Source organism: Penicilliopsis zonata, assembly GCF_001890105.1.
Source record: "Penicilliopsis zonata CBS 506.65 unplaced genomic scaffold ASPZOscaffold_3, whole genome shotgun sequence".
In the NCBI taxonomy this organism is placed as follows: Eukaryota; Fungi; Ascomycota; class Eurotiomycetes; order Eurotiales; family Aspergillaceae; genus Penicilliopsis; species Penicilliopsis zonata.
This window is the reverse complement of record NW_019208913.1, coordinates 210,404-222,912: the sequence shown is the minus strand read 5'-3', so window position 1 is coordinate 222,912 and position 12,509 is coordinate 210,404. Positions and strand designations below refer to the sequence as shown.

The window sequence follows — 12,509 nt, the reverse complement described above, 5'->3', positions numbered from 1 at the left end:
ACAACTGATCTATTCCAAGTTGGTCTCAGACGGCGAGGACGAGTCCTCTCCAACAGTCGTCTTGGGGCCTGTAAATGTCTTGCGTGCATACAAGAAATAGTACAGGATTGCGCCTCCCCACAGAGCCCCGTTGATGACGACCGTGTAGTTCATATCTTGGGCTATTTCAATTAGAATATGCTAGATAGAAAGAAGAAGAAGAAGAAGAAGAAGAAGAAGAAGAAGAAGAAGAAAACTTACGCGACGGATTCCCCCCCGTGGTGGGAAACATGGACAAGATAATGGCAAAGGTCAAATAGACAATGGCCGTGATGGCGATGGGCTTGCTCAGCCAACCGGTATAGAACTCGCCCGGTTGGAACCGTTCTTCCCCCCAAACGAGTCGGGCCAGGATGGGAACCAGCCAGGCGAGATCGTTGCCCGCGACGGCGAGGGAGAAGAGGGCGTTGGACGCCGCGCTGTCGATCAACGCCAGCAGGCCGAGCACAATCGCCGCCACCACCACGCCCCAGATCATTCGCACGGGCTGGTACATGACCCGTTTGCTGACGTGGCGGAAGAAGTGGGAGAAGGGGATGCCTCCGTCACGGGAGAAGGCCCAGCTCTGTCGAGAGGCAGCAATTACCTGAAACCAGCATAGAATTAGTATCCTTATAAAACAACTTAGTTGAGAGAGAGAGAGAGAGAGAGAGAGAGGTACCAAGCTTAAGCCCATAAAAAACTGGACAATCGCCACGACAGCCATAAAGCCAAGGGCACCTTTCTTGCCCAAGGCATCATAGTAGATCTGGGCCATGGGCTGGCCGAATTTGGAGTCCAGCACGTTGGTGAGGTTGGTATCGATGACGGCGGCGATGACGGCCAGCGAGAGCCAGCCCAGGATGCCGCACAGAGCCGTCGACCAGATGATCCCCAGGGGCACGGCGCGCGCGGCATGGGTCGCCTCCTCGCTCATGTGCACGCACGAGTCGAACGCCCCGATCGTCCAGATGGGCGACAGCCAGGCCAGCATGAATGTCCAGCCCGTCGGCCACTCGGTCAGATTCTCGACTTTCCCAAACACGTAGCTCCCCGGGTTGATCGGCTCGTGCCGCATCGCTCTCCCCACCGGCAGCGCAATCACAGACGCCACCACCAGCCCGACGTTGGTGAAGATGCACGCCGTCTGGATCTTGGGCATGATCCGTCCGAAAAACGTGGCGATCACCCCGTGCGTCACAATGCACGCGACGTACGTGCCGAAGATGGCCGGCCGCGACGCCGTCCAGTTGCCATCCCGACTGAGAGAGATCAGCGAGAGAAGCATGGTGGCGAAGCCATCTACACGTACACCGTTAGCTAATAGATTTGAACAAGTAGTGCTGGGTTCCGTACAATCAATCGAGCAGACACCTCCTACCAAGCCAATGGTATTGCTGCAGCCCACCACGAAGCTCAACGGGTTCTTCCACTTGCCACCACTGAAATAGTGTGTCCAGAAGTATAACCCTCCGGCCGTGGGCATCGCAGAAGCCAGGTCGGCCTAGAGTGTCTTTAGTATTACCCCGTAAGATAAAACGATGATTATAACTATACACACCATTGCAAGACCGACGATGAAGATGAAGAAACTAGCAACCAGCCAACCTATCCCTTAGCCAGATATCCTCGATAATCCAAGCGTTCATAGTTACCCTACTCGATCAGCAAATAGTTCATCATCATCATCATCATCATCATCATCATCATCTTTCTTACCCAAACCATCCCCACCGGCCCAGCAGGCACGGAAAACGACAACGTCGATGCGATCGAAGGGAGGAGCCCCATGATACTGAACGCGATGGCAAACACCTGGACGGTCGAATAGTGACGGCGCAGCTCCTGCTTGTAGCCCATCGCAGCTGAAAGAATCACATTAGCCAATAGCTCCAACATAGTAAAACATCGTGGATGGTAGAATGGGTACCTAGAAGCTGCAAGTCCCCCGTTTCAACTACACCATCACCGGACGACTCGACCTTCGAGTCGACAGGGAGTGGTTCTTTATCCATGATAGAAACAGAGAAGAAAAAAAGTATAAAAATCCGGTGAGGTTCGACACAGTGTGGAGGACACAAGGGTACACACTGGTGACGAGGGGGGGGGGGGGGGGGCAGCCCGTTTATTATATAGTACCTTATAGTATGCGATCAAGGAAACCTGATAAGAGCAAATGACGCAGCCTATCTGAGCACGGAGTAACAGAATACTGACAAGGTACATTTGACTCCGTGCTCATGTACCCCATAGAGAGCTAGGTCATAGGCTCCTAGACAAAAACCCTCCAACGGCGTCCGCCGATGGGAATAGGTACTATGTAGTACATGCTCTGTCAGTAGCATCGCCACTCGGAGCGAACGGCCTACCAGTGCTGATGTTGCACCAAAATCAAAGCGCCACAGGAGTCCAGGCAGGGGTGTGCGTATAGGGCAAGGCCATGCGTTTTCTCTCTGGATGTTATCATCCCGGCTCGAGATCGGCAAGGCTCATGGGCGGCCTTATCTAGGGGGGCGTATTCTGGACTATCAAGAGCATCTGTTGACTGCCAGAGTTTACCTCATTTGAAAAAAAAAAGGCAGAATCGTTTGCGTTCTTTCCAAAGCTCTCGGTATCTTTTTATCTTTTTATCTTTTTATTGTTATTGTTTGCAGGGGGATTTGGGCGATTTCTTTCCGTCAACCCGAGTCGTTTGACTGACCACAAACTAAACCCTGCAATTATCTTCGCGCCCCGTTACATTGCAGCGGCTTATCAGTGCGATGTCCTGTTGGAATTAGCAATTGAATCGGCGGGTTATCAGGATCGTCTGATGACCAGTGGAGATCTCTAATTGACTCTAAACTTACTGCCGGAGAGGTTCCGCTGGATGCCTTGTCCATCCATAGTGGTTAACTACTCGTCGGGTATCAAACCCCAGTTGTCCAAAAGAAAAAATCAAAAAAAAAAAAAGATAGATAGTCCAATGGTTTTCATGCTCGTTTCTCTCTTCGAATAACAAATACAATTCATCCATCCAAACACCCATGCGTCATCAGGTACCAGACCCTTCGATAAGATGGTATAAAAACGTCTAGACTCATCGCTTTGGCAGCGGCGAGTATGAAATCAAGAGGTGTAATAGTGAGAAAGAGGGGATCAGAGTACAGTGGTGAGTATAAGAAGAACCCAGAGGGTATGTATGGCGACCTAGTCGCTCAAGATCCTTAAGACAGGTGTGGAAACAGGTGTGAAACAGGTCTTATGAAAAGAAAAGAAGGAAGGAAGAAAGAAACCACCAAGAAAAAAAAGTCATACCGCTCCAGGTCCTTTATGGTTCGACTGGTCGAGCAGCAGCTTCGGTTTGATGTAGTCCTCGTCCAGCTGGCGGAACCAGGCCGCATGGTCGCCTGATGGCCCACCGGAGAAAAAGTCGCGGATGGCATCGCGCGCGCTGAGGCCTGGCTGATGCTGATGCTGCTGCAGGGGGGCGGGAGAGACACTCGCGGATGCGAGAGACCCTTCTCCCTGTGCAGTTGCCGCAGGGTCGAGGTACTGCGAGGGTTGCGAGGGAGAGCGACGCATCCGGGTGGTGGCGACGGCTGGGGGCAGATCATCATCATCCAGGTCGTCATCAAAGTCAAGATCGAACTCGTCGATCGATTCGGCGGCGGCGGCGGCGGCGTGGTTCTCACCGCGATTCTTGCCCGCGGCGCCGCTACCGAGCTCGTCCTCGCTTCCACTGTGGCTGCCCGCCCCGGGGCCAAGCAGGGTCGAGGTGGAGAGACGGTCGCGTCGCGCCTGGGTCTCATTCTGGGCAAAGTTGGAGAAGCGGCTGGGTTGGGTGTTGCGGCGGCTGCCGTTCGATTTGCCTCGCGCCTGCGGAGTGGGAACACGACTGTTTCCGCTCGAGTAACTGTCTGTACGGCGGGAATTGCCTCCTGGGCGGCCCCTCCCTGTTGCTGCTGCTGCTGCTGCTGCTCCTCCTCCTCCTCCTCCTCCTCCTCCTCCTCCTCCAATGCCACTATTGTTGACACGGTCGAGCGGGATGGTTGAGTCCATGTGGCGTGGGGTGTAGCCGAGCGACGTGTCCGACCGCTTATAGTAGGTGCCGCCATGGGTGACCTCGATGTCAAACTCGTCGTCCGATTCGATCTCCTCGACCACGCCAGTACGGATACCCATGATCTCCAGCATGCGCGCGGTGGTACCTCCGAAGATGATGACCGTCAGCACGACGACGACAAGGACCGTCATGCGGAGGGCGGGGCCATTGGCACCCTTGAGGCCCGCCGCCAGGGCGACCCCGACGGCACCACGCAGGCCCGCCCAGAAGAGCATGGCCTGGTAGGCAAAGGGCAGTTCGTCGGCCACCTCTTGCCCCCGGCGCCGGGCGCGGTAGCGGATGAACCAGTTGATTGCCTTGGACAGCGGGAACACAGCCAGGTAGCGAGCAAAGCAGATGCCGAGCACGGCGACCAGGATGAAGAGCGGCTTGAATTGCAGGTCTGTATCGACGAACAGGTCCAGCCCTAGGTAGATGAAGATGAAGTTCTCTGACAGCTGCGCCATGACCTGGAACAGGTACTTGGTGGTCAACTGGGTACGGCGGGACATGTTATAGTAGGCGTAGTGCTTCAGGGTGATGCCACAGAAGAGCAACGAGACGATGCCTTTTTTCTTAGTTATTGGTCATTAATCATCGAGAGAATTCCCTTACCTGACAAATGAACGCCGTTGGAAAAAAAGTAGCTCGCATAGGCGATGAGCACAATGAGGCAGCTTTCAATCTTGGGGACGCGGCGGACATGGGTATACTTCAAGCCGAGAGCCGTTGCGATGCCGACGATGATTCCGACGACCATACTGCCGAAGAAGACGAGCAAGAAGACGCCGATGGCCTCGAACAGGTTGAGGAAGGTCAGCGAGCCCGCATCGTTGTCGGCGTACTTCTGCGCGGTCTCAAACAGAACAATGGCAATGGCATCGTTGAGAATGGACTCGCCGAAGATGACGGTATACAGTTTCGGCTCGACCTTGTAGAGATTGAAGATGGCGAGGATGGTGACGGGGTCCGTGGCGGATAAGGTGGCCCCGACGGAGATGGCCTCGACAAAGGAAATGTTCAGCCCGTCGAGCGGGATCCGCGTCCAGATATACAAGACCAGCCCCAGCACGATGGCGGAGATGAAGGTGCCCGCAAACGCAAAGGTCAGGATCGTCCCGATGTTGCGGAAGAAGTTGGCCTGGTGCAGCTCGTAGCCCGAGGCCAGGATAATCGGCGGCAGAAGCAGGTTGAAGAAGAACTGATAGTCGAACGTCACGCTGTCTTGGATGGGGGACGCAGGGCTCAGGCGAATGATCAATCCGACAAACATTCCTATTAATTAGACAAAATAAATAGAGAGAGAGAGAGAGAGAGAGAGAGAGAGAGAGAGGAATGAATGTACCAGCAAAAATAGACAAGACCGTTTCATGTACCGCCTGAATCTTCCTCTGTTGCAAGATATAACTCGTAAACAAGGCGAACATCAAGAGCATGATGAGGATGAAGAGCGCCCAGGAGCTGAAGATCTCCTTGGTGCCTGCCTCTGGCACTTCTATTTCCATCAGAACTGTTATAGCAAGGTAGACGTAGACACGTATAGCATCAGATGAATTGCGTACCATCTTCCGGGTCGGTATCAGAGTCCACCGCTCGCCCTAGTCAAGTCAGAAGAACAGCAAAAACAGCAGTAGACAGTAAAGAATAGATGAACAGTAGTAGACATCGGTAGAAGACGTACGTAGCAGCTGGGCGACAAGTTGCGTCGCCATCGTTCACTGAAGCGCGTTCGCGCAGGTCGAAGAGCACCAAGCGAGCCCCGGAGAGTCCTTCGCCCAGGAAGCGCGGTCGCGCATAATCCTCCGATGGCAGGTCGAGAATAGTTCCACTTTATTTGACTCTCTTCACAGTCGACAGGGCAGAAGGGGGGCTTGCTGTTGCTTCTGCCAGCTCATTCGGAACGTTGAAGCTGTCCTTCCTGAAGCTGCCAGGGTCGTGACCCCCACTGAGCTGACTCAGCGAGCCAACCAGGGCAAAGGCCGCGTACTACAAGAATAATCCTAACAATACTGATAATACTAATAATAATAATAATAATAAAGAGTAATAGTAATAGTAAATATATTACCTTAGAATTCGGTCAAGTCAAGGATCAGACAGTTGCTTCGCAAGCCATGCCGCTACTAATCCCGCGCACCCTCCAAACCGCATCACCCAGCCAACGCTGTTGTCCCACGGCTGTCCTCTCGGCTTCTGGAGGGCCTTGAAGATCGCGCTGCTGAGCAGGCTCGAGATGATCTGAGGGAAGGAGATGGCCACATTGTGCAGGCCGAGAATGATCCCCGCCTGCGCCACAACCTGGTCGTCGTCTTGACCAGACGCTTTAGTGTCAGGACCGTTCTCCAGATCAGAAGAGGAGGCGCTTGCCATATCTTCTCCCCTGGGCGGTGGAGTTCGCATCTCCAGTTCGTGGCGACGAGCCCGGCGCTGGGCGTCCAGGCGGGCCACTTCGCTCGAGATCAGGGCGTATGGCGCCCATAGCGCCAGTGCCCAGGAGATGCCCACAAAGGCGATCGCCACCGTCGCGGCCTGGTAGCTGGTGATGAAAAAGGTGGTGAACATGCAGATCGAGAACAACAAATGGGACAGGAACCAGGTTCGGCGGAGCGTCAAGCCCGGGATCTGCAATTTCGAGAGCCACGAGCTGGTTGGTCCGGTTGGAGGGTGAGGGTGAGGGTGAGAGTGTTCGGGAAAGTCCAAGAGCGGGTCCGATGAGGTCCCCACGGGAATGTTGGAGATAGACAGTCTCCGGGAGTTGGAAAGAGATTCTTCCTCCTCTTCTTCTTCTTCTTCTTCTTCTTCTCCTTCTTCTAGAGTATCTTCGATCCCGCTCTCGGTGATTACCGGCTTATACGTGGTGGGGACGACCAAGAAGGGCAAGATGATGTTGGAGGCAAAGGAGATGATTGCGTTGAGAAGCAGGGCAAACGTGGCGAAGCGGGTGGCCTCCTCCCAGGTGCGGTCGACCTCGCTGGCCGGGAGATCCGGGTGCTCATCAAAGATCGGGTTCACGTACAACTGGCCGATGTAGGTGGTCGCATAGAACAGAAACGGGAACCAGCCGACCCAGGCGGCGATCTGGACCTGGCACACTTTTCTGACCTGCGGCGGCAGCCGGCGGATCGACCAGAGCACCTGCTTGAAGAAGGAGACCACGCCGAGCCCGTCCGCCGGGGGTGGGCCTTCGGTGCGCGGGTCTCGTTCCTTGATGTACGAGCAGCTTAGGGCCAGCGTGCCGGTGAGGGCGATGGACGAAATCACACAGAGCACCTTGAACTGCGTATTGCCGAAAAAGGGCATGACCCTGGGCAGATCCAGGTATCCACAGACGTAGCCAAAGATGTTTCCCACACCAGTCATTCGACTCGCCCAGGCGTTGGCCGTTTCCTGCTGATGTGCAGGGGCGTTGTCGACAATAAAAGCGCGAATCCCAGCTTGTACTGACTAGTTAGTAAAGTAGAAGTAGAAGTAGAAGTAGAGGGTGTAAGGTAAAAAAGTAAGTACCCGTATTGATGGCAAAATCAAGACAATACATCAACAGCGTCGCAACAACAATAGTCACAGTCTTGACCCCCCCCGACTGCGCCTCGACCCCAAACAAGCCCGACACCCCCGCAACGATCTCGCGCACCCACGCCAACGCCAACAGCGCGACGATGGTCGCCGCAGCGCCGAAGACCATAAATGGCTTCCGCTTGCCCCATGAGATCCGGCAGTTATCACTCCGGATGCCCACGTACGGCTGCACCAGGGTTCCAGTAAGGGGGCCCGCGATCCAAACGAAAGCCAACAGGGATTTACTCATTCCGAGAGAAAGTAGATATGGCTAAACGAGTATAAGTGAGGAGTGAGGAGTGAGTGAGTATAAGTGAGGAGTGTCCTTACCGACCCATTCGACAACTCCACCGACCAGACAATCTGTAATCTAGACCAGTTAGCAAGTAGGAAGTAGATTGATTATTGACGAAAGCCATTCTCTCGTACCCTCCTATCCCCACCGTCAGGAGAAACAGATACAACCCGCTCATGGACTCGGGGTGTCGGACAACGCGCTCCCGAACGGGGCGTTCGTCGTTAATCACCCGGGGCGAAATGAGAGGCGATCCTTCATCATATTCTGCCATGATACTGTTCATATACTGTAGACGTACACTATACTGTACACTGTACACCGTAGACGTACTTAGACGTACTCTGTACAATCAACAAGGTAGACAGTCTTAGGCTCGGTGATCAGGATGGTTCCAAACGAGGATATGTAAAGAAGTTCAAATCGTACTCTTTCCTCAAGACATATTGCAAAATGAAACCCTTCTTCCGAGGAGTATTCGGTGTTCAGATGGATGGACGTTGTTGACGTTGTTGACGTTGGGCGAAAGGAGTTGGTCGTACGGAGGATGCACGTGATAGATCACAGGTCCACCAAGCCTATAGCCTATAGCCTATAGGTACGGTCAATACGGTAGAAGTATATTCCTACATATTCCATTCATCTCTTATATTATTTCCTTGACTCGCCGGTGTCATGATTTCGAATATATGCGAGAACTACTCATGTCATTCAGCTAGTATGTCATTGATTCTCATAATTCTATCAATCAGCTGTATCTACAGCGATATGCATCTCTTTAGCAGTCTTACAGGGCTGATGGGCTCCATCAGCAGACGCCGCTTTTCCAAACCCACTACCCGTGAGTGCACATTCTCTTTCCAGCCAGCCAAGAAGGAGAGAAGAAGGAGGGGATTAAAAAAAAAAAGAAAAAGAAAAAGAAAAAGATGGGAGAGTCCCGAAGTTGAAAGTTGACGATCCAACATTCCACATCAAACCGGAGATGATACCACAGCAGGTGGGAAACCAAAGAAGAGGGGGAAGGGGAGGGGAAATACGACAACCAAGATTACAGACAGGAGATCGTGATATAATTAGTCCACAACAAGAAAGTAAAAGAAGACCAAGGAGAGAAGAGAGAGAGAGAGAGAGAGATAGGAATCAGGTGGCAGAGGAATGAGAAAAAGCACCAAGAACCGGCCTTCGATGGGGAGGGGGTAGTAGGGCCAAGATAACAGGCTAGATAGAAACAGAAGGAATTCAAGGGGGTGAGGGCGAAAAACAAGAGAAAAGGAAAAAAGAAATCTCTTTGAAGGAAATGCCATAGCCGAAGACGCTGTCGTCGCTGGGTGTCCAATTCAGAAAGGATTGCGCAAAAAAGGACCAAGGAAGGGGTCCAAAGGATCGTCAAGAAAAAAAGAGAGAGAAAAAAAAAAAAAAAAAAGAGTATATGATTAATTTATATCCTAAAAGAGAAAAGCAGCCAGCCCTAGATCTGCTGCTGCAAGACCTGCGGTGCAACCATATGCGGAGCAACCATGGTCGACATGGTGGAGGGCATGCTCATCGCAGATGGCATCGAAGCCAGAGGGTCGGCATGGGTGGGCATGTAGCTGCCATCCGATGGTGAAACAGCTTCTTCAGGCGACCCGTATTCATGCTCTTCCTCGTGAGGGGGAAGCTGAGGTTGCCCATCATGCTGGGCCTCGTGTATGCGACGATGCCTGCAGGGAAAGATTAGCGCCAGCGTTTAAATGAGATAAAACAAAAAAAAAAAAAAAGAATAGGTCACATACTGGGCAAGGTTGTCCGAGCGCGAGAACGCTTTATTGCAGTATGGACAAGGGTATGGTCGTTCCTGGGTATGGGTCCTCACGTGCCTAAGCGCCAAGATTAGTGGGCGGTTACAGAGATTACAAGACCACACAAAAACACGAAGAAGATGGAAACAAAGGATAAAAATAGCAGCATACCGTTTCAGATGCTCTAATCGCTTGAAGAGACGGCCACAGGAGGGAATGGGGCACGAATGGGACTTTTGCGGATATGGACCCAGTTCCATCATGGTGGCGCTTCGCGCGCGGCGAACCGGCCCTGGCGCCGATCGATCAGGGCGACTGACGGTGCTGTTCTGCACGGTGGCTTCGAGGGTTTCGGTGTTGGGGAGGGCCGCTAGCTCATCCTGTCCGTGCGAGGCGTGCTGCTGCTGCTGCTGCTGCTGCTGCTGCGGGTGGTTTGGTTCGGGCGCTTCCTCGAGATGAGAGAGCGAGGTGTCCGTGCGCGGCATGTCTTGGATCAGATCCTTCTGGGGCAGCAGGGCGGACGGATAGATGGAGGCGGCGGTAGTAGCGGTGGTGGTGGTGGTGGTGGTGGTGGTGTTGGTAGTGGCAGTAAGAGTAGGAGGAGCGGTCGAAGTGAGGGGGAGCATCACCTGGGAGGAAGATTCGTGCAATTGTTCCTCGGCAGCCTCAGGCACGGGGGCGACCGAAGTGGACATTGACCGGCGCAGGTCACTGGGCCTGTGAGCGGCGTAGGCGACTGGTTGGGAGGATGGGGGGCCAATCGATGACCCAGGATGATGATGATGATAATGATGATGAAGATTGTGTTGAAGATGTTGTTGTTGGAGGGGGTGACCGCTGGCTGTCACGGGGGGGACAGAGGGCCGCCGTCTGCGCTGCTTATAGGTTGGGGAGCCCTCGACGACGGAATAAACGTTAGACGGGTAGGATCGCGCGGTTGGGGGATACTGGGCGTTGGCGAAGTTGGACGGGGGCAGAGGCATCATGGGGTGGTTGAAGGCGCCGGCGGAAGTGACATCGGGGATGGCGGTGTAGAGACCGGTATCTTCGTTGGCGATGTACGCGGGTTCGGCACCAAGGGGCATGGAGTGTTGGGGGGGAGTGAGCGGTTCAAAGGACAGGCCACGGTTGCTGTAGTCTTCAAACTGGGAGGAGACAAAGGAGGGGGCGGGCGAGTATTCGATGAAGGTGGGCATGGAGGCGTGGCGCTGGTGGATGCGGGCGATGGGCATGCCGTTGCGGTCGTACTGCAGGGCTCCGTAGTCCTGCTCGCGTTTAATGATGCTCTGGACGAGGGTGTTGGACATGGGGATCTGGGCGTAGGCGGCCTGGTGAGCGACGGGGTCGTCGGTCAGGATCGGCATCGTCGGGGGAGCCATCTGCGGGGGAGGAGGCATCGCGTCAACGGTCCGAACCACGGGAGAGGCAGATTGGCCATATGTCGTACTTGTGTGAGCAGCGGAGAAGGAGGATGAGTTGGCCTGCTGGGCCTTGGTGAGCTGCTCGTAGAGAGACTGCGACGAGTCGAACTCAAAGGAGAGGGCCGGCTCGCTGACGGCAACGGTGGTGGCCTCTTGACCCATCTTCTCACGCTTGAGATCGCGCTCCAGTGCATCGAGGAAGAGCCGGTCGTGCGGGACGCTGTACCAGTAAAAGACCTTTTGCTTCTTTTGCGTCCGGATACAGTTGTTCTTGTACAGGAAGTCGAGAAACGGGCTTTTCGGTTCCTCCAGGGTGGCGTCGGTTCCGGCCTTGAGGTTTCGTAGATCGGAGAAAATCCCTTCTTCGAATTTCTTCGAGTTCTTCACTGGCCGGCCAAAGGCCTGAAATCGAAATGCCAGGCATCGGACGATATCGGTCCCTGAAACGTGGAAGAGATTGTTCCTGTCACGACATCAGCTCCAACTCCTTTTTTTTTTTTTCTTCTTCCTCTTTCTTTCTTCACTAACCAGAGAACACACGAGACGTAGTCACCGGTGGGAAGCAGGAAGCGCCGAATCAGCTGATCGGGTTGCCAGTCGACGGGGGCGGAGAGAAGGAAGTATTTCACTAGCAAAGGTCAGTCGGAGAGCCGAGATGTAGGCATTTCAAGCCGGGGAACCAACAGTTATCGACTTGTTGGAGAGCCACCTGCGCGTCCTGCGGGAGACTCTGTTGGGCTTCGCTGGAGAGCATAAAGGTCTCTGGCTTCTGAGGGGGCGCCATAGGCGCAACATGCTGGGGGTACATGGAGAAAAATCCGGCACGGAAAGAGGGCCCTGCAGAATGGGGGGGAAAAAACGTCAGTCAAAGTCAATTGATCGGAGGGACCGGGAAAATGGGGGAAAGGGTTTTGATAGAAGAAGGGAGCGCGAACAAAGGCGATGTCTCCTGTTTCAAGGTCGAAGAGTCAAAAGGGAGCGGGACGTACGTACCGTGTAGTTCAAACCGGATGATGCAGAATAAGAACTAATAAAACACTGACAAGACTCACTCACAGCGGAGTGAGCGAGCGAGCAAGCGAGCGAGTGAGTGAGAGAGTGTTGCCAACGAGCGACCATTCGATGGAGGATGGAGGGCAGCGACCAGACACCAGTTGCTATTCCCAGCGCGCACAGACTAGAAGGCGGCGGCGGCGGACAACAACGACAACGACAACGACAATAATAGAAGGACCGGCCTCTTCTTTTCTTTTTTTCTTGTCTTTTCTTTTCTTTCTTTCGCCTTTCCGCAGCTGCAAACTCGTGATGATCTAAAACGATGATCTAGTCTTCTTCAAGAACGAAAGAGAGAGCGT

At 53.9% G+C, this 12,509-nt stretch overlaps 5 protein-coding genes across 5 annotated transcripts; 1 reads left to right on the top strand and 4 right to left on the bottom strand.

Annotated features, from left to right (window-relative positions):
- Window positions 1–9: 9 nt before the first annotated feature.
- Window positions 10–2,033, bottom strand: ASPZODRAFT_13576 (hypothetical protein; the record flags this gene model as incomplete). The annotated part of the gene is made up of 6 exons (XM_022723891.1): window positions 10–161; window positions 241–625; window positions 701–1,320; window positions 1,375–1,522; window positions 1,738–1,883; window positions 1,949–2,033. 6 exons carry the CDS (start codon window positions 2,031–2,033, stop codon window positions 10–12), a joined length of 1,536 nt encoding a protein of 511 aa, XP_022583350.1.
- A 1,276-nt stretch (window positions 2,034–3,309) lies between these two features.
- On the bottom strand, window positions 3,310–7,907 carry ASPZODRAFT_149829 (hypothetical protein; the record flags this gene model as incomplete). Its single annotated transcript, XM_022725531.1, has 7 exons — window positions 3,310–4,670; window positions 4,718–5,377; window positions 5,448–5,597; window positions 5,665–5,700; window positions 6,108–6,111; window positions 6,257–7,542; window positions 7,607–7,907. The coding sequence occupies 7 exons, from the start codon at window positions 7,905–7,907 to the stop codon at window positions 3,310–3,312; spliced, it is 3,798 nt and encodes a 1,265-aa protein (XP_022583349.1).
- Window positions 7,843–8,436, bottom strand: ASPZODRAFT_129157 (hypothetical protein). The gene has a single exon (XM_022722206.1). The coding sequence runs from the start codon at window positions 8,224–8,226 to the stop codon at window positions 7,984–7,986; it is 243 nt and encodes an 80-aa protein (XP_022583348.1). The 5' UTR covers window positions 8,227–8,436; the 3' UTR covers window positions 7,843–7,983.
- A 206-nt stretch (window positions 8,437–8,642) lies between these two features.
- ASPZODRAFT_129155 (hypothetical protein) lies at window positions 8,643–9,375 on the top strand (the record flags this gene model as incomplete). The annotated part of the gene is made up of 1 exon (XM_022722205.1): window positions 8,643–9,375. A coding segment is annotated over exon 1 (227 nt), but the record flags the coding sequence as incomplete, so codon positions are not given.
- Window positions 8,966–11,962, bottom strand: ASPZODRAFT_2120290 (hypothetical protein; the record flags this gene model as incomplete). The annotated part of the gene is made up of 5 exons (XM_022727795.1): window positions 8,966–9,655; window positions 9,728–9,811; window positions 9,905–11,617; window positions 11,683–11,782; window positions 11,839–11,962. 5 exons carry the CDS (start codon window positions 11,960–11,962, stop codon window positions 9,421–9,423), a joined length of 2,256 nt encoding a protein of 751 aa, XP_022583346.1. The 3' UTR covers window positions 8,966–9,420.
- Window positions 11,963–12,509: the final 547 nt, after the last annotated feature.